This window comes from Eleutherodactylus coqui, chromosome 5 (assembly GCF_035609145.1).
Source record: "Eleutherodactylus coqui strain aEleCoq1 chromosome 5, aEleCoq1.hap1, whole genome shotgun sequence".
Taxonomy (NCBI): Eukaryota; Metazoa; Chordata; class Amphibia; order Anura; family Eleutherodactylidae; genus Eleutherodactylus; species Eleutherodactylus coqui.
Window position 1 is genome coordinate 264040023 of NC_089841.1, and position 25387 is coordinate 264065409.

General features: G+C 49.0%; 1 protein-coding gene across 3 annotated transcripts in view; it reads right to left on the bottom strand.

Annotated features, from left to right (window-relative positions):
• Positions 1-25387, bottom strand: part of SIN3B (SIN3 transcription regulator family member B) — a 75068-nt gene that overhangs the window by 48996 nt on the left and 685 nt on the right. For 2 of the 3 annotated variants that reach the window (XM_066604615.1, XM_066604617.1), the window contains exons 2-8: positions 9935-10111; positions 8513-8619; positions 6116-6269; positions 5779-6027; positions 1858-2001; positions 1640-1759; positions 1461-1550 (exon numbers count right to left, since the gene is read on the bottom strand). In XM_066604615.1, the coding sequence (XP_066460712.1) occupies positions 1461-1550; positions 1640-1759; positions 1858-2001; positions 5779-6027; positions 6116-6269; positions 8513-8619; positions 9935-10015 (945 nt within the window). In that variant the 5' untranslated portion in view covers positions 10016-10111. The remainder of the gene's footprint in view (positions 1-1460; positions 1551-1639; positions 1760-1857; positions 2002-5778; positions 6028-6115; positions 6270-8512; positions 8620-9934; positions 10112-25387) is intronic. The other variant, XM_066604616.1, reaches the window with a different exon arrangement.

Below are 25387 nucleotides of genomic sequence, written 5' to 3' on the forward strand. Positions count from 1 at the left end.
AATTTTTTTTTTTTTTTTAAGAGGGAGGACAAGTCATTTTACTTATTTTTTTTTAACACGTTTTACCAATATACAGGTCAGGAATGCCATCTTTTCTCCTTAGGCCCCTGTTCACGGCCGTGACGGAATATCATTTGCGATATTCCACCGCGGGGGAGCAGGGGGGGGCGAGCTGTCAGGTCTCCGCGCTGAGCATATCTTAAGGATAGACTCACGGCGGAGAATCGCGGCTATTTGAATCCCGTGAGCGGAGAATCGCTATGATTTTCTGCTCTTGGACGTTGGGGCTGCGCTTTCCATAGTAACGGGATAACGCAATGAACTATCGCCAGGGGACAGGAGCTCATAGGGAGAGCGCTTAGAAAGTGAGTGAGAAAACTTATAAGGCCATTCATGCTCCTCTGGATAATATGCAAATAAGGGAGATGAAACAATACCTCTGCAGCGCCACCTATCGGAAGACAACATTCCTGCAAGTCAATGCTAGACTCTTTATACAAGCCTTGTAATAATGACTGGGAATTGAAAGTCATTTTTACAATGCTTGTATAAAGAGTCTAACATTGACTTGCAGGAATGCTGCCTTCCAATATGCCTTCCCAGCATAGATATTGATCCATCTCCCTTACTTGCTTACTACTATATAGACACGGGTTAGCAAGCAGCACATTATCTGGGTGTCCCCGTTATCTCCCTATACAGGCCACCGATAACGGTGATCTATTGGCGACAGCCCATTAAATCCTTGTTAACAGCAATCTATATCTAGCGCCATATAGAAAGGCTGCACATCGCATCCTCTCGGCATTCCTCCAAGCCGGCAGAGGGAGGCCATCCGCTGGCTCTCCACGGCAGGAACTGATCATTCCTGTGCTGCCAGGACCAGAGGATCTCAGGCTGTTGTGTCTTCAAAGCTCCTGCTATGGCTGTAATTACCAGCTTCTGATACAGGTGCCGTTATCAGGACGTGAAACTAATCAGCTCCTGATCATGGCACCTGTACTGGAAGGTGTTAATTACAGCCATAGCAGCAAGCCTGTGATCACTGATGGAAGGGGGGGAATTAATATACAGCAGCTCAGCAAACTGGCACATTGCTAGCTACCATTTATTCGCATGAAGCAGTCGGGAAGGGCTTAAAGACAGCTTTCCAACATTACGTCCCCCCACCTGATTACAAGATACATAAAAGTTCAGATCTTGATACTCTCAGCCTCCTGTCTACTTTTGATCCGACACCATGTTCGATTTCACACGGCTTTCCCTTCCCCTGTACAATCTAATAATGCCTCAGCATAGCATCATATGGGCAAGCAAGTCTGTCTGCGGAAGGACCAACGATTCAACCTCCATAATGCCAGGTGATGCTTCTGCATCCAGGCAGTGGATGAATAGAAAGACGTCCGCGCATGCCTGCAGCCGTCTTCATTCATACGATTTAAAAATTCATTTCCACTTGCCTTATTGAAGAAGGAGAATTCCTGCAGTGTACCGTACTTGCCCACACTTGCCACTGACTGGTCTTTGGACTTTCGCATCTTCATTTTTTTCTAGTGAAAGACAAGGGAAGTTAAAGCATAAAAAGCCCCACGAGCTCATTACTAAAAGCATAACCCTCCAGAGAATAGTAACACCTTACCTTGGAAGGACAAGACATGGGGCGTAAAAGGAAAGATCTTGAGCGTTTTCGACTTTCTAGGTTACGCTGATACTCCATTTTTCTGGCATTACCAAGATCACATGCTCCATTTCCAGTGAACTAGATAAAAAAAAAAAGAATTAAAAAAATTACAGTAATTTGAAAAGGGCTAAAAATGTATATTTCAGAAAAAAACAAAACCCAAAACACAAATTTACCAAGGATCTCTTCGCCTCTGGAAGGAACTGGCCAAATTCAGAGAGTAGATCCTCTTGTCCACGGAACAGATTGGCTACCTCTGTGAACACCTCTTCCTCCGACATACCACGAAACGGACGGCTTTTTGGATTTAATTGATCCTTCTAAAAAAATTTAAAAAAAATAAAAAAAATTTATATATACACTTTTCGTAAAGGAAGGCAAGGCTACATGCTTAAATTATAGAATAGATTTTTCGGTGTGGTCTTCTGAACTGGACTGTTACTTTAAGGCCTCATGTCCACGGGCAAAAGAAGAATTAAAATCCGCAGCGGATTTTAACTCTTCTCCTGCCCGTGGATCCGCACCCCATAGGGATGCATTGACCACCCGCGGGTAGATAAATACCCGCGGATGGTCAATAAAAGGGATTTTAAAAAAATGGAGCATGAAAAAATCTGGACCATGCTCCATTTTCGTGCGGGTCTCCCGCGGGGACGGCTCCCGCGGGCTTCTATTGAAGCCTATGGAAGCCGTCCGGATCCGCGGGAGACCTAAAATAGGAATTTAAAAGAATTTACCCATCCGGAGCGGGCGGGGAAGGTCTTCTCTTCCTCACGGCCGCATCTTTCTTGCTTCGGCTCGGCGGATGTGCCCAGCGCATGCGCGCAGCACGTCGGCGACGTGCCGCAGCCGTGACGAGTTCATCCGCCGGCCGAAAAAGAAGATCCGGCCGTGAGGAAGAGAAGGCTTTCCCTGCCAGCTACGGATGGGTAAATTCTTTTAAATTCCTATTTTCAGCGCTCATGTCCTCGGGGCAGGAGGGACCCGCTGCAGATTCTCCATGGAGAATCCGTAGCGGGCCTGATTTTTCCCGTGGACATGAGGCCTAAGGAGCTTCCTCTGGGACCAAGAATAGTCGCCCAGTGTTCTGGTGGACCTTGCTCCATCCTGTTAGGCCATGTTCACATGGGGTGGAATTCACTGGAGTGTCCACAGCAAATTGGCAGCATGAGGTCCATGTCAAAATCCATTCCATTTGGTGTGGGCTTTGGTGCGGAATTCATCCCCTCATTTGAAGGGGTGGAATCCACACAGCAAATCCGCTGCTAAAATTGACATGCTGCAAATTTGAATTCCGTACCACAAAATCAACTTCCACACTAATTTTGGCCGGCTTCACATGGGCCGAGCCGGACCCAGCAGCGGATTCAGGCTGTGACCCCGTCCAGGGAACATGCGTACCTGTATTGCGAATGACCGCTTACGCTCGCTGTCAGTCATGTGTAGTACAGATTTTTTTCCAATATTTGTATTTGCCGCACAGTTGCTCGGACCCGAAGCCCATGTGCAATGTGATTTGATTGTTGTATGTCCTCTATTGACTTCAATGGAGGTTGTCTGCACAGTCTGCAGCTAAATAAGAGTATGCTGCAATATGTATCCACGGGTTTGAACGAAAAAACAAAACTATATGCTTCACAATGCCCACGATTTGCTGCAAATCTTCCACGCGGACGGCGATTTTGTAATCCGGCCTTAGTGTAGATTTTTGCAGCAGCATGCGTATGAGATTTTGAGAAGGTCATCCATATTGTTGCTACTGTAAATATCACGGATGTTCCTTGCAGAGTGTCGGTGAACATTGGATGATACATTTTCCCTGCAGCATGCATGGCTTTCCCAAGTAAAAGCAGCTGATCGTCATGGGGTGCAGAGAGCTGCACCCAGGGCAGTCAGCTGTCTGCCGCTGGTCCTGCATTCTGGGAGAGACTGAGCACAATCCCTTTTAAATCCTTTATAAATGAGAAGTTCTAGAGCTTTCTAAAATACTTTTGGTTACTCAGAATTTCAAGATTATTAGTTTGCGGGCAGTGAATGAGAATAGTATGGTTTACATTGAGAGGCCGAGAACCTGTACATAGCAGGTCCTGTTCTTAGCTGTGAAGTAGATGCAATGGGTATTAGTGTATCTTGACGCCACCAGGAAGCTTGGCGTTTGACAGGGGGAACGCCCCTCTCACACCCCTAGCTGACGATTGTCTGGATTCGTCAAGGCACTTGAAGGTCCTTTACTAGGGTCTGCATACGGTTCCCCATTGGCGATTTACTGCCAGGGGTCCCTGGCTCCCTCAAAAGGCGGATGGCGAGTTCTATGGCCTCTCTTCCCCCATAATTGTGACAAGGGGTGTGTGGACAGCAGCTGAGAGCACAGGGGCGCACATGCAAACATGGAACATGCAGCACACTTACAGCAGCGGGGTCCCTGGAGTGCCGACTGCCACACATCACAGTACAGTGTGGACTGAAGACAGGGGTGTCCTCATAGCTGACAGCCGCTGAGGGCAGAACAGCAGCGACGGGACACTTACACCAGCGCACATCGCTGCACAACGGCCACTGCACCCCCTGAAGCGCCCCGTGATTTAACTGTGAGATGGGGATAGGGGGATAGCGAGTGCAGCGAACCAGTAGCTTCTGCCCGCATTTACCTCCCAGCTTTAAAACTACCGCTTGGAAGATTACGGGGGGTTGCGGCTTCAGGTTCAGCGCCGGGGGAAACCCTTGCTACAGATCGCCCCACTATATATCTTCTGCACTTGGGGACGTTGTATTGCTTTTCTTAACATCTCTACTGCCCTTCCACAACCTGCAGCCTAAGCACATGTGGAGCCAATCAGGGTACAGGGGGCGTTGCCACAGTGTGAATCTTGACTCCACCAGGAGTTCCTGGTGGCGTCAAGATACACTAATACCGATACAATGTATCCAGTATAGGGGATGTTCTGTGAGCCAAATCTAGCAGCAGCTTCACAAATCTCTGAAAGTTTGCTGCCTACACCGGACCCGACTGCATCCACTTCTCAATGGCGCAGGAATAGCTGTGTATTACTATTCAAGACTGTTCCTATTCACCAACACCAAATACTTTGAAAATGTTAAGAAATTGAAACAAAATATACTAGAAAGTGGTAATACTTTATTTCTACGGTGACTATTTATGGGTAGTTTCATACATTTTCAATTTTTTTTTCCAAAAAGCCAGAATTTTTGTGGCAGTTTGTCATGCTATATTTTTTTAGACAAAGCCAGAAGTAGATCCAGCAGGTAGTGAGAAGTAAAAGTCTTTCCCTTTGTATTTTTCTTGAATCCAAAAACGATACGAGAAACAACATTACATATGGGCTGCAGGTGCCCGCGTCATCACTAAGCGACGGCACGAGAAATACAAACCAACCAACTGTACCGCACTTGACCGCCTCTGAACCGTCGCGGTCATTTGCAATATAGACAAGTCAGGTTTGGAGGGCTTCCTGCATGCGGAATCCAACCCGTTCCTGTGAACCAAGCCTTAAAGGGGTTGTCCCGCGCCGAAACGGTTTTTTTTTTTCACCCCCCCCCCCCGTTCGGCGCGAGACAACCCCGATGCAGGGGTTAAAAAAGAACACCGCACAGCGCTTACCTGAATCCCCGCGCTCCGGTGACTTCTTACTTACCGGCTGAAGATGGCCGCCGGGATCTTCTCCCTCGGTGGACCACAGGGCTTCTGTGCGGTCCATTGCCGATTCCAGCCTCCTGATTGGCTGGAATCGGCACGTGACGGGGCGGAGCTACAAGGAGCCGGCATCCTGCACGAGCGGCCCCATTGAGAAAAGAAGAAGACCCGGACTGCGCAAGCGCGTCTAATTTGGCCATTAGACGCCGAAAATTAGACGGGCTCCATGGAAACGAGGACGCTAGCAACGGAGCAGGTAAGTGAAAAACTTCTTATAACTTCTGTATGGCTCATAATTAATGCACAATGTACATTACAAAGTGCATTAATATGGCCATACAGAAGTGTATAGACCCACTTGCTGCCGCGGGACAACCCCTTTAACCCAATAAGGTGGTTTACAAAACAATGTGCTACAAAGACGACAAGAGGGAAGCTTAGTTACCTGGTAAGTATGAAGGATTTCCAAGAAAGACCTATAGATTTCAGGGCGCTCCAGGAATCGCGTTTTTATTTTATTAACATAACTAATGGCATTGTGAAATTCCAGAGAGTCCGATTCTGGAGGAGTTGGATTCTTCTCCTTTTCCTGTTGCCGTGCCTCTTCCACCACATCGCTATGAGAATTTTCAGGCACTGGAGGAGCCACGATCCGAGAGCTGGGCATGTTGGCTGTGGCTGCATCTGCAGACACCTATGCAAATAATTAAGATATGTCCTCGTTTAACTTGGCCGTTTTATGAAATAAATATATATATAAAATATATAAAAAGTTGACTTACCGGGCTAGCCAGCGACGTCTGAACAACAACTTTGCCATTTTTAGGAAGCTCAATTTTATAGCCAAGTGGCAGAAAAGCATTAAAGCCCAACATCAGATCTGGGTGCTCATGAAACAGCTGGGAAACACGGCGAATTACACCTGGAGTGTCGATGCTGCATACAAAATACAAGGCAAATTCAAAAACGAAACCACCTACACATAAGTCAGATAATAGCGGCAACAAACAAGTATTTTTCACACCCTTTAAAGGGGTTATCTGAGACCATAGTGAAATTTCAGTTAAGTCCATCCTTTACCTTTCCTCTTGTTTTTCTGCTCCTTAGGGTAACTACCCACTACAGTTTTTGTTTAACTGTGAAATTTGCAGCGTTTTTTTTCTGCAGGGGTCTATGGGACTTCTAATGTTAAAAGCGCAATTGCGCAAAAAAAAAAAAAAAAAAAAAAAAAAAAATCGCAATTTACCGCGAAATCGCGATTTTGCGCGATTGCGCTTTTAACATTACAAGTCCCATAGACCCCTGCAGGAAAAAAAAAAAACCGCTGCGAATTTCGCAGTGAAAAAAACAAAAACTGTAGTGGGTAGTCACCCTTATTTTGAAAAATTCGGCATACAGTTTACATCCTGTTCAGACTTCCTGTCTGCCGCTTCCATTAGACTTCCCGTAATCCCCTTAGTGGCATCACAGACAGTATAATGGGCCATTTAAAAAGGGATGATTATTGCTCAAAATTCGTTCAAACGAACGAAAAAGTGCGATAAATGTTCAGTGTAAATGCAAACACACCCTTTACCATTCGTGATCGCTGGTTTTTTGCTGACTGAAGGTCATGGCTGGATCGCAGGCATGTCGCTCCATGTAAACACTCAGCACTTCACGTAGAAGGTGAAGCGCTGAACGACAAGCCTGTGGTCAAGTCTGCCAGTCTAAACGCTCTGCTCGAGCACCAACGACCTTAGTGGCGACACCAGCGCTCGTGCAGTCGGTTAGACGATTGTCGTCGTATGTAGAAGGGACATTAGACACATTCATCATTGCACTCAGAGCATAACAGAATGCATGTTCATCATTGTCAAGAGCATCTCTGGAGCACATTCTCTGGCTATTCATTACTGGAACTACCTCTAGACGCGACAAATGTAGCAAGACGTTTGTGCCTCTTAATACATTTCTTTGCTCCATAGTATTAGTCACTCCTGACCTGGCCTGACATGTCAGTTAACCCTTTGCAATCCAATTTTGGATTTAGGGTTTCCTAGAGGGCTCTCTCTTTCTGCCATTATACAATGGCACCATCTGCTGGCTAAAGCCAGTACTGCAGTATGGGACATGCTGGAGAGGCCCCCGCCAACAGAGCGGCCAGTAATATACAGTAAGAATACCCTGCCGGACGTCTTTTGACATCGGAGCTGTACAGCCTTCAATCAGAATGTCTTCAGACGTCAGACAGTGGATTGGAATGGGTTAATACAGGAAGTATCAGAACAAAAAAAAAGCTGCAGCAGGGAAGAGGATGGGATGCAAAGGCATAAAGCACATACAAAACAAGCAAGTATTACTGAACCAGATCTCAAAATTAAAACAATCTATCACTACAGGACAATGGCCGCCTGCAGACGGCCGGGTTGGATCCGGCAGCGAGACTTCTCGCAGCGGGACCCAACCCGAGTGTCTGCAGAGAGCAGCGCGGCACTCACCTGCTCCCACGGCTCTGGCGCATGCGCAGACCGGAGCCGGCGGGTGACATTTCTGTGCAGAGCTCTGCGAGCCTCGTACAGAAATAGAGCTTGCCGTGATTTGTTTTGTGCACATGATTTCGCGTCCGCCTACCTAGGATTGCGTTTTCTAACGCAATCCAATGGCAGCTTCTACGGGCGGAAATTCTGCGGGAAATCCCACCCGTGTGCAGGGGGCCAATGGCTTCAAGAATGTGGCTCTTTGAATCAGCTGATTGCAATGAGTTTCTCCAAGGAAAGCCACAACCCCTGCAGCAGCAGCGGAAGTGCACTGTTGTATTGGGACCAGATCAACGTCTGCCCATGTGATGCAAGAACAGCTCACACACAGCGATGGGGGGTCCCAAGCAGGGCACCTCCTGAGCTCTAGGATATCAATACGTCCCAATAGGGTATATAGACTGGAATTTTCTTCATCATGCAGTAATTGAAGTTTTGAACTCCCAGCTTAGAATACATGAATTACAGGCCGCAAGCTACCTGAAAGAAAGGGTGGTCAGAAAGAAGGCTTGCAAAAAGGAAATGTGCATCATCCTACTGTGGCTCCTGCCTCTTGGGCTTTACCTTCCTCTGGATCAACAACATAGGAGGGTAACAGGCTGGACTAGATGGACATTGTCTTCATTCGGCCTTACATACTATGTACTGCAGCACACCTACCTCTGAGACTTGAACTCCTTCATGATTTCTAGGAAGCCATTATATGTAGCTGGATCACTGCCGAAACGGATTTTCACCTGATCTAGATAGGATAAGGCATCCTCGACCTAAAGGAGATAGAAGTTGGTACATTAATTAAATAGATTATAATAGTCATTACCATTCCAACCAATTCTCTGGATAAAGCTTTCAAAAGCTGTTATCTCACTAATGCTCCTTTTCCACTGACCCAAGAATCGTTCGCGAAGCCCGTTTAGACGGGCAGATCATCGTTGAGAATCGTTCACATCTCGTTTAGCCCTTTCCAATCCACTGTCTGACATCTAAAGACATTCTGATTGAAGGCTGTACAGCTCCAATGTCGGAAGATGTTCAGCAGGGTATTCTTACTATAGATTACTGGCCGTTCTGTGGTCGGGGGCCTCTCCAGCATGTCACATACCGCAGTACCGGCTCTAGACAGCAGATGGCGCCATTGTATAATGGCAGAAAGAGAGAGCCCCCTAGGACATCCTGAATCAAAAATTGGATTGCAAAGGGTTAGTGTTGAATGTGAATGACAAACAATAAGGGAACCATTCTCGTTGAACGTTTATGGCTCTTTTTCTCGTTCGAATGATGATCGTTCTGTCTAAACATATCTTAAGACAACCTGGGTTATAGTGTGTGTTGAGCTTCTGATCCCATGGAGATAAGCTATGGCAGATAAGGCTTCTGCCGATTACCTCCATCTTGCTTTTCAAACAATCATGCCTGCACTGTAAATCCAAAGTAGGGTCCTTCTACACGAGCCGATTCCTGTTTGGAAAGAGCAGGGGACGTCACCACTAACTTGTTCGCCCTCATACAGCCCGTTTGAACGGGCCAACGGTGCGTTCGCCATTCTAAACAAGAATCATACAGTCCCTGTATAAAATTAACCCTTTGCAATCCAATTTTGGATTCAGGGTTTCCTAGGGGGGGGGCTTTCTCTTTCTGCCATTATACAATGGCGCCATCTGCTGGCTAGAGCCAGTACTGCGGTATGTGACATGCTGGAGATGCCCCCGACAACAGAGCGGCCAGTAATATACAGTAAGAATACCCTGCCGGACGTCTTCCGATATGGGAGCTGTACAGCCTTCAATCAGAATGTCTTCAGACGTCGGACAGTGGATTGGAAAGGGTTAATGAGAACGACTGAACGAGCATTGTTTAAACCCAACGATCAGTGAATGAGCCGACTATGATTTTTATATGCCTGCGTAACATGAATGACGCTCGGTTGTTGGCTCTCGTCTGCCTGACGAAGTTTCTCTCTGCGCTATGGATCTGTGGCATACACAACGTACGCTGTGGGTCAATAGAAGCCATCTTACAGGTATGCGTGCACAAAAGCCTGAACTGTACAGGTATGGCTAGGAGACGTCTCCATTTACTCACATGGACAGGAAGCTTCTCCTGTGACTTGCACCAGCTGTTGGCGCTTGGCTTGCAACTGCTGCCTCCACTGCTGCTCGCCATACTGGGTCACAAATCACTTCTGGTCAGTCGGAAAAAGGTCTTCTCCCCAATAGACCCCAAGGATGCTGGTGCGCTCAGATACCAGAATGCATGCTACTGAAGAAAGGAAGAGTACATGGGTTAATACTAAAAAGCACAAATGTCAGACGTAGTAGACAAAACAATAGTCCCGATGGGTAAGGGCACACGGGCGGCTCCTACGAGAGAGAACTGAAAACTCTTTACAATACAACTGGTTTGATATATATGGCACGAGAGAGGAGGAGGTCTGCTGATCAGGAGGGATTCTCTACATACATTCAAGTGGATGGGACAAGCCTGTAGGGCCGTTGGAGAGAACACGCAGAATAATGCTCAGATGTACACACTAAAAAGGCTGACCCGCTCACATGCAAGCATCCTGAGGATAGGCCTACAATTCGTAAAGTCCGACCTGGTTCGGGAAGGGTATCATTTCTCCTTAAAGAAGAGAACCTAGCAGGTGAGCGAGGAGACTTACAAGGCCGTGCAAGCTCCTCTGGGAAATATGCAAATAATGAAGATGGAAAAATACCTCTGCAGTGCCACCTATTGGAATGGAGAATTTCTACAAGTCAGACCTTTCAGACAGGCCTCGTAACAATGACTGGCAATTGTAAACCAAGCCAGAATACTATACAGACAGCAGTTTCGGAGTCGGACTAAAACCTTAAGGCCTCATGTCCACGGGGAAAATCAGGCCCGCTACGGATTCTACATGGAGAATCTGCAGCGGGTCCCTCCTGCCCCGCGGACATGAGCGCTGAAAATAGGAATTTAAAAGAATTTACTCATCCGGAGCGGGCGGGGAAAGTCTTCTCTTCCCCACGGCCGGATCTTCTTTTTCGGCCGGCGGATGAATTCGTCACGCCGGCGGCACGTCACCGACGTGCAGCGCGCATGCGCCGGGCACATCCGCCGAGCTGAAGCAAGAAAGATGCGGCCGTGAGGAAGAGAAGACCTTCCCGGTCCGCTCCGGATGAGTAAATTCTTTTAAATTCCTATTTTAGGTCTCCCGCGGATCCGGACGGCTTCCATAGGCTTCAATAGAAGCCCGCGGGAGCCGTCCCCGCGGGAGACCCGCATGAAAATGGAGCATGGTCCAGATTTTTTCATGCTCCATTTTTAAAAAAATCCCTTTTATTGACCATCCGCGGGTATTTATCTACCCCGCGGGTGGTCAATGCATCCCTATGGGGTGCGGATCCGCACGCGGGAGAAGAGTTAAAATCCGCTGCGGATTTTAATTCTTCTTTTGCCCGTGGACATGAGCCCTAAGGCTGCCTGCACACAGGCTATGGGACCCCGTATGTGGGATTCCTGCAGAGTTCAACCTGGTGACCGCCGGTGACCCAAACTTCCCTGTCTGCCAGGTCTTCTCCTCTGCTGCGAATGTGCTTTCTGGAGTGCCGGCGCACCTGCGCAATACAGAGGACGCCACGTCGTCGCAATGATTGCAAAATGGCTGCAGGACGGACGGCACCAATGTAAGTCGGCGGTGCACAGCCCCGGCAGAGTGGGTGTGGGGGGGGGATCTCAATTGATTTCCGCTCATGGGCAGTAAATTGCGTTTTCTCATAGCATACTATGGGCTGGATTTGCTGCAGAATCCAGAGGTGGAATCCCACTCTAGATTTCACAATGCAAATCCGTCTGTGTGCAGGAGGCCTTAAAGGGGTTGTCCCGCGAAAGCAAGTGGGTCTATACACTTCTGTATGGCCATATTAATGCACTTTGTAATGTACATTGTGCATTAATTATGAGCCATACAGAAGTTATTCACTTACCTGCTCCGTTGCTGGCGTCCCCGTCTCCATGGTGCCGTCTAATTTTCAGCGTCTAATCGCCGGATTAGACGCGCTTGCGCAGTCCGGGTCTTCTTCTTTTATGAATGGGGCCGCTCGTGCCGGAGAGCGGCTCCGTGTAGCTCCGCCCCGTCACGTGCCGATTCCAGCCAATCAGGAGGCTGGAATCGGCAATGGACCGCACAGAAGCCCTGCGGTCCACCGAGGGAGAAGATCCCGGCGGCCATCTTCAGCAGGTAAGTAAGAAGTCACCGGAGCGCGGGGATTCAGGTAAGCGCTGTCCGGTGTTCTTGTTTAACCCCTGCATCGGGGTTGTCTCGTGCCGAACGGGGAGGGGGGGGGGGGGGTTTAAAGAAAAAAAAAAAACCCCGTTTCGGCGCGGGACAACCCCTTTAAGTATACACTCCGGATGTATAGCGAAATTTTTAACTGTGAATCGGAGTGCCACCTTATGTCTGCGACCCAATGTCAACATATCACACACAACTTGTTATTCAACCTCAGACCGCAGCACAAACTTACATGGTATATGTAGTGGGGGGGGGGGGGGGGGGGTAACCAGTTGGCTTTATGCAATCAATCTTGGATTCTTTTGTGACCACAATGACATCATATGCACAACTGCAATGTCACAGGAAAGGAAAAAGCAGAGAACGTACTTCACACAAAGTCACCCTTTATGGCGAGTGGGAAGTGAAATCTTGAAATCTCCTCTGGCCAACTCCAAATACTTCAGAAGACGCGGCTTACAGCCTCTGCAGTGCCGTCTCTACAGCCAACAACCAGGATGTATATTAATAATCTATATAAGTAGCCGACTCACCTGTAAATTATTCATCTACAAGGCTCGGCCGCCGGAAATCAGAGACTTCCAGGACAGCACAGTTTTGGGGTAACTTTGTACAGAAAATAGAAAAGAACTGCTTAGCTATCAGCTGCATTAGGGCTTATTCACAGGTCGCTGTTTTATTAATGTTTTTGCAAGAAAAAAAAAACAGAACTCCGTGACATGTGAAAAGCCCAAATCATTTGGGGGTGCTTTAACATGTAGAGAGTGTCTACTGCACGCAGCCAAATATATTACCGTGCGGAAAAATCCGTAACAAAACCCAAAACGTCCAAAATCGCTGATTCTGAAGCAGATTAAAAAATGGCTTCATTCCACATAATAAAAAATAAATCCATTTTTAATTCACACATTAGGATTGCAGACTTTGTTGCAGATTTCCACGGCCGCACATTCCGCTGCACCTTGTGGACAGTTCCAGCACGCGTGAAGGCATCCTTCTAATAATGTTCACAAAGCGAAATCCAACATGGAACCGTCAGCAAAAGGTCCACCTGTGAAACAGAAATCAATGTGCAGAAACCACCCGCCGAATGTGAGGCTTTTTTCACATAGCTCCGCTCGAAGTGACAGGTAAGAAAGACACGGTCTTGGAAGAAAAATCTGCTTTGAAAAATCCGCGTCAGGTTCGCCTTTGTGAAGAAACCCTTAACCCCTTGAGTGGCACGCCCGGAAATTTTCCGGGACGAGCTCCACTGCTCATAGTGACATAGCCCGGAAGATTTCCTGGCTATGTATCACTATGGGAGCTGCAGAGCACAATGCCACAAGCTGTGACAGTGTGCTCTGCCTGCACAGACCCACAGAGAACAAAGCAAGGGCTTTGAAAAACCAGCAGAAGATATTGCCGGCATATCGGCAATCTCCTGCTTTGTTTACAGGTTGCCATAGAGACCATCGGCTTGTCAGAAGCAAGCCGATGATCTCTGTGGCAGGGAGAGCTGGTTGTTAGCTGTCAGAGGACAGCTAGGTACTAGCTCTTACAGCAGAGATCAGAGAAAACCTCCGATCTCTGCTGTGTTAACCCTTTACATGCTGCAGTCTATGTGACTGCAGCATGTAAAGGGCTGTCACTGCAGCATGTAAAGGGCTGTCACCATCGGACCCCCAGAATGTGATCAGGGGTCCTGATGGGTCCCTGTGGAAGTCCCCTAAAGGGACAAAAAAAAAAAAAAAAGTTAAAAAATTAGTAAAAAAAAATTATAAAAACACTTGTCTCCCTTTACTTTGTAAAAAAAAATCAAAAATACAATCACACATGTGGTATCCATGCGATGTAATGACCCAGAGAAGGAAGTTAATACATTATTTAACCCCTTAATGACAAGGCCCCTTTTTTTCTTTTTTCCCCATTTCTTTTTTTCCTCCCCCCTGTTTAAAAATCACAACTTGTCCCGCAAAAAACAAGCCCTTATATGGCCGTGTCAATGGAAAAATGAAAAAGTTATGGCTCTTGAGACGCAACTGCAAAATTAGTTGAAAATCAATGATTAGACCATTTTAATAAAAACCTGCCCTGGTGGGCACGACAGGGTGGTAGGAAACCCGCCACTCAAGGGGTTAAAGCAGATCCACATGGAGCTCAATATCAGTTTCGGCTGTGGATGCGGTCACAACCAAAGAGAGCAAAAATCCACTTGTATTACATGCGGATTCATGGGGCATTTTGGTGCAAATTCACGTGGATTTCTCCCCGTATTTGAAGGTGTGAAAACCCCAACATTTGGATGAGATTTCAAGAGAGCTCATCCGCTTGGCCAATAGTGTAATAAACTGCTTATTTTCAGCGCACAAATACACCGTGTATACGCCACATGTGACCATACCACACAGGTGGGTTTGCATGGGCGGATTGTCTCGCCAATCAACAATATAGCATGCCATTATTGCATCTGGTAAAGCATCACTAGTATGGGAACATGTCGTTTCAGCAGCACAAAACTACTTTTTTGTCCCTCAAGGAGAGTTGAAGATGCGATCAGTCAATCGCTAGCATAGTACAACATAGCACACTGCATTGCTTGTACTGCAGTGTACTATGCCTATGACAGCAGCCTAGCAGATCCTGCTGGTCTGATAGGCTTCTAGCATCTGCCATGTAACAGCCTTCGTCAGGCTCTCCTGCTGCTGTGGTCATTCATCGGCAACCTGCGATCGCACCAGCTTACAGGCTGCGATCGCTATTGAACACAGCATGGAAGGGGTTAAATGGCCGGGAAAGGAGGTTCTTCTGTTCCCAGCAGTTACAGCAGGAGCATGCCTATCAGCAGACAGCTGAGCACCAGCACTGACACCAATGCAGGGTTAATCTTGCACCACCATAAAAAGGCAGGTTTAAAGAACATTAGCAACCTCTGCAAAATGGCTTACTGCGGTCAGTAAGGAGATAAGCTCTGTGCACTTGAGGCATCCATCTAGTAGCAGGCTGGACCTTCTTTAGGTTTCAGATCTGCAGCTTTTCATTGTGGTGTCCATCCGTAGATACAGAAGGACCCTGAAATATAGAAGAGCTCAAAAGCTACAAATCATTAACCAGTTAGTGAGGCTGCGGACGGTCTGGAAAAGTTGGATCTGTAGATGCTTTTTCAGACAATATTGAAGAAGGAGAGCGCCCCCAAAATGTGTAACCAATCAAAGATCATTCTTCGATCATGACCATTTTGATAGACCATCTTTGAGCGTGGCTTCAGATCCCAGCCTTCAACTTCAGCAGTAATCATTTGCATGCAGACCACTGAGATTGGAGTGTCTGTCGCTACTTTATGCAGCCCTCAGTAAGGGAAGCAAACAATATGACACATTACCTTTAACCCTTTCCAATCCAATTTGTACCCTGGTTTTCCTAGGGGGCTTACTCTTTTTCTGCCGTTATACAAGAGCGCTATCTGCTGGCTAAAGCCAGGACTGCATGAGGTGACACGTTGGATAGACTCCAACAGCAGAGAGGCTGGCAATATACAGTAAGAGAATCCCGACGGACGTCTTCCAACATCGGAGCTGTACAGCCTTAAATCATAATGTCTTCACAGGTCAGACAGTGGATTGGAAAGGGTTAAAGGGGGTGGCCACCTTAGTAAAACCTTATTGACCCCCCATGCGTCTCTTGGAGGCGGCCGGCCGTTAAGGAGTTTATTCTACAACGCCTGCGTTAGAAACTTGGCATGGATGCTTTAACACTTAGGACTGAAGAAACCTCAAATCCCTGGTATTTAACCCTTTATATGCTGCGGTCAGTGTGACCGAAGCATGTAAAAGGCGGATTACTATGGCACCTGGAATATAGCCTCCGCGTCTGCCATCTATGGTGACCTATGAGGCTAAAGGCCCGTTTAGACAACGATTATCGCTTAAAATGATAATCGTTGTGTGTAACTGCACTGACATCGTGTAGTTTTGTTCTCCAGTCCGTTTACACAGAAAAGGGTTCTTTACAGTAAGAGCAGTGAGACTGTGAAACTCAGACTGTGAGACTAGATGTCTTTCTAGAGCGGAAGGATATTACAGGATATAGATTTTAGGTGACCAGCGGGATGTTGATCCGGGTATACAGACAGTTAGGAACGATTAGATGTTGATCCAGGAATTAGACGGACCGCCATTAGGGAGTCGGGAAGGAATTTTCCCCCCCCAATAGGGCTAATTGCCTTTTGCCTCTTCCTCTGCATCAACAAGGAGGCTAAATAGGCTGGACTAGATGGACATGGTCTTCATTTCGCCTTACATACTATGTCGCTCATCGCTGTCTTTCAGTGTGCTGAAAGACAACAATCGGCCTTATCAGCAATTCACAGCGGGATATAGCTGATATTGCTGCTCCCTGAACACAGGCTGGGTATGAAGAACAGAGCGGCCCAGCTCTGTTCTCCATACCTGGCACGGAGCGCTCGGCTGTAGAACAGAAAACAGACAGATGCAGAAGGCAAGCGGGGACACCCCGCTTGTCTCTTCTGCATCCTCCGCTGTATCATCACCTTGCGCTGTAAATGACACAACGATGATGGCTCAAAAGTTGCTTGGGCGACATCTTTTGAGCCATTATCGTTGTGTCTAAATGGGCCTTAAGCAGCATAGGCCTTCTAATGCACTACTAGACTTCAAGGGGTTGTCCCGCGCCGAAACGGGGTTTTTTTTTTTCAACAGCCCCCCCGTTCGGCGCGAGACAAACCCGATGCAGGGACCTAAAAAAAAATCCGCACAGCGCTTACCTGAATCCCCGCGCTCCGGTGACTTCTTACTTACCTGCTGAAGATGGCCGCCGGGATCTTCTCCCTCGGTGGACCGCAGGGCTTCTGTGCGGTCCATTGCCGATTCCAGCCTCCTGATTGGCTGGAATCGGCACGTGACGGGGCGGAGCTACAAGGAGCCGCTCTCCGGCACGAGCGGCCCCATTGAGAAAAGAAGAAGACCGGACTGCGCAAGCGCATCTAATCCGGCGATTAGACGCTGAAAATTAGACGGCTCCATGGAGACGAGGACGCCAGCAACGGAGCAGGTAAGTGAATAACTTCTGATAATTTCTGTATGGCTCATAATTAATGCACAATGTACATTACAAAGTGCATTAATATGGCCATACAGAAGTGTATAGCCCCACTTGCTTTCGCGGGACAACCCCTTTCAGTATCGTAGTGTATTAGAAGAATGACAAAATATGGTCATATTCAAAGGCCCCCAGTGGGGCAAAAATAAAGAGTCAAAAAAGTATTAAAAAAAAAAAAAAGAAAAGCCAAAACCCACCTTTCTCCCTTTACTATGTAAAAAACAAACAAATCATACATGTGGTACAGCTGCGTTTGTAATGACCCGGAGGAAAAAGTTAGTACATTATTTAACTCGCACAGTGCACATGAAAAAAAAAAAAAACCCTTTCACAGTACCACTGACAAAAAGGAAAAGGTTAAGGGGATTTTGAATGCAGCGAAAAACAAAATTTTTTTCTAAAAGCATGAAAAAGTTGCCAAAAAACACAACCTATATGCATGCGGTATTGGTGTAATCCTGCTGGTCTACAAATTTAAATGTAACATGTTATTTATACTGCATGCGGAACACCATTAAGAATAAAAAAAAAAACATGGCAGAATTGCAGATTTTGTCAATCCTGCCTCTGACAAAAAAATAGGAGTAAAAAGCAAATCACAATGTTCCATGTTGGGCAGAAGGCCTGAACCTGCTGCCGTCAGGATAGTGCGGACCCCGAACAATTTTAGCATAATGTTTATCTGCACACTGAACTCTATAAGGCCTCATGTCTACGGGGAAAATCAGGCCCGCTACGGATTCTACATGGAGAATCTGCAGCGGGTCCCTCCTGCCCCGCGGACATGAGCGCTGAAAATAGGAATCTAAAAGAATTTACCTATCCGTAGCGGGCGGGGAAAGCCTTCTCTTCCTCACGGCCGGATCTTCTTTTTCGGCCGGCGGATGAACTCGGCACGTCGCCGACGTGCCGCGCGCATGCGCCGGGCACATCCGCCGAGCCGAAGCAAGAAAGATCCAGCCGTGAGGAAGAGAAGACCTTCCCGGCCCGCTCCGGATGGGTAAATTCTTTTAAATTCCTATTTTAGGTCTCCCGCGGATCCGGACGGCTTCCATAGGCTTCAATAGAAGCCCGCGGGAGCCGTCCCCGCGGGAGACCCGCACGAAAATAGAGCATGGTCCAGATTTTTTCATGCTCCATTTTTAAAAAAATCCCTTTTATTGCCGATCCGCGGGTATTTATCTACCCCGCGGGTGGTCAATGCATCCCTATGGGGTGCGGATCCGCGGGCAGGAGAAGAGTTAAAATCTGCTGCGGATTTTAATTCTTCTTTTGCCCGTGGACATGAGCCCTAAAAATGGAATCCAAATGACAATATCTCCCCCCCCCCCCAACTAATCCCCCTGAAGAAAACTAATAAAAGTTATACATTACAGGTACCCAAGAATGATGCCATTAAAAATGCACCTTGTCTGTCCTTTATTTAGGGAAGGCTAGGACTAAACTCCGTATGGAAACATTACAGCGCCCCAAAGATGGAGCAGGAATGGCGCTGCCAGATTTCAAGCGGTATTATCTGGCTGGACAAGCAAGATACATTCGCCACTGGCCATCGGGTTCTCCGAACATCTAATGGCCTCTCTGTCTGAAACATCTCTGTGGGTAGTTTTGAAAAGACCGGGGTTACTGGCCGCCATATGGTTGCCATATACGGAGGGGGTTGCTCAAAAATGGCCGCATCCCCGTCATATGCGGCGACCGTATGAAAGCAGCAAGGGAGGCGCTAAGACTCGGGGGGTAGGGGGGGAAAGTCTATACTCACCTCCCGCGGCGGGTCGTCCTCCCGATGGTCTGCGGCGCTGCTGCAGGCTGTCACTTCCTCCTCCACGCCGACAGAGCATTGCTTTCTGGAAGTGGGGCTTGAATGCCCCGCCTCCAGAAAGCTAATGCTCTGATTGCCTAACTCCAATGAAAGCCGGCGCTGGGTCAACCAATCACAGTTATCCAATGGCATCATTGCTCATACACAATATTAATTGCATATGGGTGACAGAAAACTCGCGTCCATTGACTTCAATGAATCCGTGCTAAAATAGAGCACACTGCCATTTTTCTTCCACTCGCACAATCCGTAATTCCTATCCACACATGTGAGCGAACTGGCAATGGTTCATAGCTTTTAATGCAGGCGCAGACCCCGAAATCCACTGGTGTGAGCCCGGCCTAAGAGATATATTCCAATTCATGTCCAGCAAACGCATGGCTGCGGTCTTATGTCAGCCACAGGCTTCTGGCCCGCCGCTGTAGGTTTAGGTCAAAATCACGGGAAAGTCAAAAGCATTATTTTTCAAGCAGTCTTCACAGCAAATGACTGATGAAGAGTAGGGGGCGCGTTACACCGGGCAACGGGCGGCCAAAAAAAGATCACGCAAAAGGCAATTCTCAGTGTAAACGGACGACCTGGAAGTGAGAAATCACTCAGTGGCCGCTCGTCGCTTTGCTTCAGGTCATTAGATGACTAGTGATCAAGACCTCGTTAAGTGTGAACAGGCAGTTGTCACTCATCTCTGAACGACTGCCTGTTCACAGTGAATGGAGGTGGGCGGCTGGAAGAGATCAGGTAAGATAGGGGGTCTTTCCAAGGACCCTCGCTCTAGATCTAGTTACATGCCCAGAGCCGCACCTGCATCTACAAGACATATGTTGTATCCTGCTGATAGATCATGAATGTTAAAGACGGAAAATACGCCTATTTGCTGACCTGCAGCTACAGTATTTCAGGAGGTACTGCAGTGCAGTATTCTGCAGCGTCGCCCCCTGCTGGTTATGTTTGGGGTTACCTGCAGCAGCTCTAGCGCTCCATCCCACACTTCTAGTAGCAGGTCTATGTGAGGCACCATCAAGTCTGTGAAAGGTTTCCTAATTGTCTGGTTGCCAAATGTAGCTTAAAAAATGAAAGTAGTCTTTGTGACGGCGTTGCCTGCTATAGGGGGGGTCCATCTTTCCAGGGTTGCGTTAGCCAGTGGCAGGCCAAGAACCAGCAAACCTATACTGAGTATTACAAGGGGGGCGTACAGATTTGTTTTGCTTAAAGGGTTAACAGTAGAGATGAGCGAATGTACTCGGCCACGCCCCCTTTTTCACCCGAGCGCCGAGATTTTTGAGTACTTCTCTACTTGGGTAAAAAGATTCGGGGGGCGCCGTGGGTGAGCGGGGGGTTGCAGAGGGGAGTGGGGGGGGGGGGGGGGGGGGGGAGTTAGAGAGAGAGAGCGACCCTGCGTACCTCCTTTTCGGTATTGTGGATGATAGCGGTCGCTCACTGTTGGGCATGCGCAGTACAGATTTTTTTTTTTTTTTTAAATCTTCCTACCGCAATGCCAATGGGCCGCGGGTCGGATGGATTCCACACAAAAATAGAACATCCTGCGAATTTGCGGAAATCGCAATCACTGCGCCCTCATGTGAGCAGAAATGCAAATGTTCTATTGTTCTCAATGTGTACGGAATACCAGGGTTCGCCTGCGCGGGTTACGATCATGGTCGTGTGTAGCCGGCCTCAGGGAGCCTCGCGTCACACTCGTGTGAACCTAGCACGCCGTGCAAGGAGTTTTTCAGCCTCATTGAAAACAACGGGCGATGTGTTCCGAGGAAACGCCAAAAGGGAGAACACGCCACAAACTTTCCCTGCACTGCGATATGGGAAACAATGTAACTGCTCCTGTATGCGGCTCCATCCAAAAGAACGGGGTCACATTGGGGCGTCTCGCAACGAACACATCTCACACGATTTTCTTAGCTGTGGGAAACCGACCCTTAAGCAGATCTGTACATGCTGGGAGTTGTGGTGATTAGATGAACGGTCTTGTCACCGGAGGCCCTAAAAGTGGTTCCCCCTTGGCCTATAAGAGGCTCTCGGAGGATCCTTGTGTGTAGAGACCTCTTCTTCCGCTTGTGTAGAGCTTGTTGGCCACCAGACGCCTCTATGACTAAATCCGCCAGTACATTATATAACCCATCCCCCACGATACACAGTATACGGTCCCATCCCCTGATACAGCATTAACCCATCCCCCCATATACTGTCCCATTCCCCCGGATACAGCATATAACCCACCCCCAATACACAATATACAGTCCCATCCCCCCCCCCCCCCTCCAATACAGCATATAACCTATCCCCCCATACACAGTATACGGTCCCATCCCCTGATACAGCATTAACCCATCCCCCCCCCATACTGTCCCATTCCCCCGGATACAGCATATAACCCACCCCCAATACACAATATACAGTCCCACCCCCCCCGATACAGCATATAACCTATCCCCCCCATACACAGTATACGGTCTTATCCCCCCCCCCCCGATACAGTATATAAGCCACCCCCAATACACAGTATGCAGTCCCATCCCCTGATATACAGTATATGGTCCCATCCCCCCCAATACAGCATATAAACCCCCCCCCCCCCAATACACAGTATACTGTCCATCCCCTGATACAGCATTAACCCATCCCCCCCTATACACAGTATACAGTCCCTTCCCCCCGGATACAGCATGCAACCCATCCCAATACACAGTATACGGTCCCATTTCCCCGATACAGCATATAACCCAACCCCCCGATACACAGTATATGGTCCCAACCCCCCGATACAGCATACAACCCATCCCCCTATACACAGTATGCGGCCCCATCTCCTTGATAAAGCATATAACCCATCCCCAAATACAACATACAGTTCATATGCCACCTGCCAGTACAGGTATATATTCCCTGATTCAGTACAGTATACATCTCATCCCTGACACTATAGAGTACTTAACCCATCCCTCCCCGGTACAGTATATATCCCACCCCAGAGCCAGTACACGGTATATATCCCATGTAGCAGAAATAAAGGAGAAGAATCCCACCTGTAGTTTGAGTACTCGCCGTCTTCTTTTACAGCAGCCACCAGTGGCCAGGGATTACTTCTTGTCCTCATCCACTTCATCCTCAGTGGTTCCACATTTGAAGATAAGGACCTCTGGGAGCCAGGACCTGGGGAGGGCCTCTGGGGGCCAGCACCTGGGGAGGGCCTCTGGGGGCCAGCACCTGGGGAGGGCCTCTGGGGGCCAGCACCTGGGGAGGGCCTCTGGGGGCCAGCACCTGGGGAGGGCCTCTGGGGGCCAGCACCTGGGGAGGGCCTCTGGGGGCCAGCACCTGGGGAGGGCCTCTGGGGGCCAGCACCTGGGGAGGGCCTCTGGGGGCCAGCACCTGGGGAGGGCCTCTGGGGGCCAGCACCTGGGGAGGGCCTCTGGGGGCCAGCACCTGGGGAGGGCCTCTGGGGGCCAGCACCTGGGGAGGGCCTCTGGGGGCCAGGACCTGGGGAGGGCCTCTGGGGGCCAGGACCTGGGGAGGGCCTCTGGGGGCCAGGACCTGGGGAGGGCCTCTGGGGGCCAGGACCTGGGGAGGGCCTCTGGGGGCCAGGACCTGGGGAGGGCCTCTGGGGGCCAGGACCTGGGGAGGACCTCTGGGGGCCAGGACCTGGGGAGGACCTCTGGGAGCCAGGACCTGGGGAGGACCTCTGGGAGCCAGGACCTGGGGAGGACCTCTGGGAGCCAGGACCTGGGGAGGACCTCTGGGAGCCAGGACCTGGGGAGGACCTCTGGGAGCCAGGACCTGGGGAGGACCTCTGGGAGCCAGGACCTGGGGAGGACCTCTGGGAGCCAGGACCTGGGGAGGACCTCTGGGAGCCAGGACCTGGGGAGGACCTCTGGGAGCCAGGACCTGGGGAGGACCTCTGGGAGCCAGGACCTGGGGAGGACCTCTGGGAGCCAGGACCTGGGGAGGACCTCTGGGAGCCAGGACCTGGGGAGGACCTCTGGGAGCCAGGACCTGGGGAGGACCTCTGGGAGCCAGGACCTGGGGAGGACCTCTGGGAGCCAGGACCTGGGGAGGACCTCTGGGAGCCAGGACCTGGGGAGGACCTCTGGGAGCCAGGACCTGGGGAGGACCTCTGGGAGCCAGGACCTGGGGAGGACCTCTGGGAGCCAGGACCTGGGGAGGACCTCTGGGAGCCAGGACCTGGGGAAGACCTCTGGGAGCCAGGACCTGGGGAAGACCTCTGGGAGCCAGGACCTGGGGAAGACCTCTGGGAGCCAGGACCTGGGGAAGACCTCTGGGAGCCAGGACCTGGGGAAGACCTCTGGGAGCCAGGACCTGGGGAAGACCTCTGGGAGCCAGGACCTGGGGAAGACCTCTGGGAGCCAGGACCTGGGGAAGACCTCTGGGAGCCAGGACCTGGGGAAGACCTCTGGGAGCCAGGACCTGGGGAAGACCTCTGGGAGCCAGGACCTGGGGAAGACCTCTGGGAGCCAGGACCTGGGGAAGACCTCTGGGAGCCAGGACCTGGGGAAGACCTCTGGGAGCCAGGACCTGGGGAAGACCTCTGGGAGCCAGGACCTGGGGAAGACCTCTGGGAGCCAGGACCTGGGGAAGACCTCTGGGAGCCAGGACCTGGGGAAGACCTCTGGGAGCCAGGACCTGGGGAAGACCTCTGGGAGCCAGGACCTGGGGAAGACCTCTGGGAGCCAGGACCTGGGGAAGACCTCTGGGAGCCAGGACCTGGGGAAGACCTCTGGGAGCCAGGACCTGGGGAAGACCTCTGGGAGCCAGGACCTGGGGAAGACCTCTGGGAGCCAGGACCTGGGGAAGACCTCTGGGAGCCAGGACCTGGGGAAGACCTCTGGGAGCCAGGACCTGGGGAAGAATTCCCCTTTAGACTTTATTCAGTACTCTGAAAAGGGAAATTTTTCCCCAATTCCTGGCTCCCATAGTTACTTATCTTCAAATGTGGAACCACTATATATCCCATGACCTAGTATAGCATTTGTCGCACCACTGGGTAAAGGGATATCTCATCTCCAACACTATGCAGTATGTATGCCATCCAGTAATATATATCATCCCTGACACTATACAAAACGTATCCCCCCCCCCCCCCCGATACAGTACATGCCCCCCCTCCCTCCCCCCAATACTGTAGATATCCCATCACTGAGTACACGCTATATATCCCATGACCTAGTATAGCATTTGTCGCACCACTGGGTAAACGGATATCTCATCTACAATGCTATACAGTATGTATCCCATATAGAACAGTATATATGTCCCCACAGTATTGTACGTTATATACTCCATCATTCAGTACAGTATATATGCCCCTTGATATCCCAAGACCCCACCTCAGTTTATGTCCAATCACCAAGTAAACAGTATAGATCTCATCCACGACACTACACAGTAGGTATCCCTTCCCTTTACAGAATATATATCCCCCCCATACAATACACATGACAACCCCCAGTATTGAACATTATATCTCCCATTACACTATATAGCCTCGCCCACAGCTACAGTACAATATATATCCCCCCAGTACAGTATATATCATCCACAACACTATATAGTATGTACCCCATCCCCATGCAGTATACATATCCTTCCCATACAGTACATACCGCATACCCCAGTATTGAAGATTATATACCTTATCAGAGTATACACTCGCCATCTTACAGTACAGTATATATCTCATTCCTGACACTATACAGTGCTTATCCCCCCCCTGTACTGTAGATATCCCAGGACTCAATACAGTATTTGTCGCACCTTCGAGTAAACCGTATATCCCATCTACAACACTATACAGTATGTATCCCATACAGAACAGTATATATCTCCCCCCAAGTACTATACATTACATACTCCATCATCCAGTCCATATCCCCCAGTACTGTAGATAGCCCATCCCCCAGTACAGTATATATCCCCCGCTAGTAGTGTACATACATCCCATCCCCCAGTACAGTATATATCCCACCCCTCCCTGATACAGTATATATGCCTTTCCCCAGCACAATACATAGTATATATCCCAGCCTCATGCAGTATGTATATATTATACATTCCCCAATACAATATATATCCCACCCCTCCCTGATACAGTATATATCCCCCGCTAGTAGTGTACATCCCATCCCCCAGTACAGTATATATCCCATCCCTCCCTGATACAGTATATATGCCTTTCCCCATTACAATACATATTATATATCCCAGCCTCATACAGTATGTATATATTATATATTCCCCAATACAATATATATCCCATCCCTCCCTGATACAGTATATATGCCTTTCCCCAGTACAATACATAGTATATATCCCA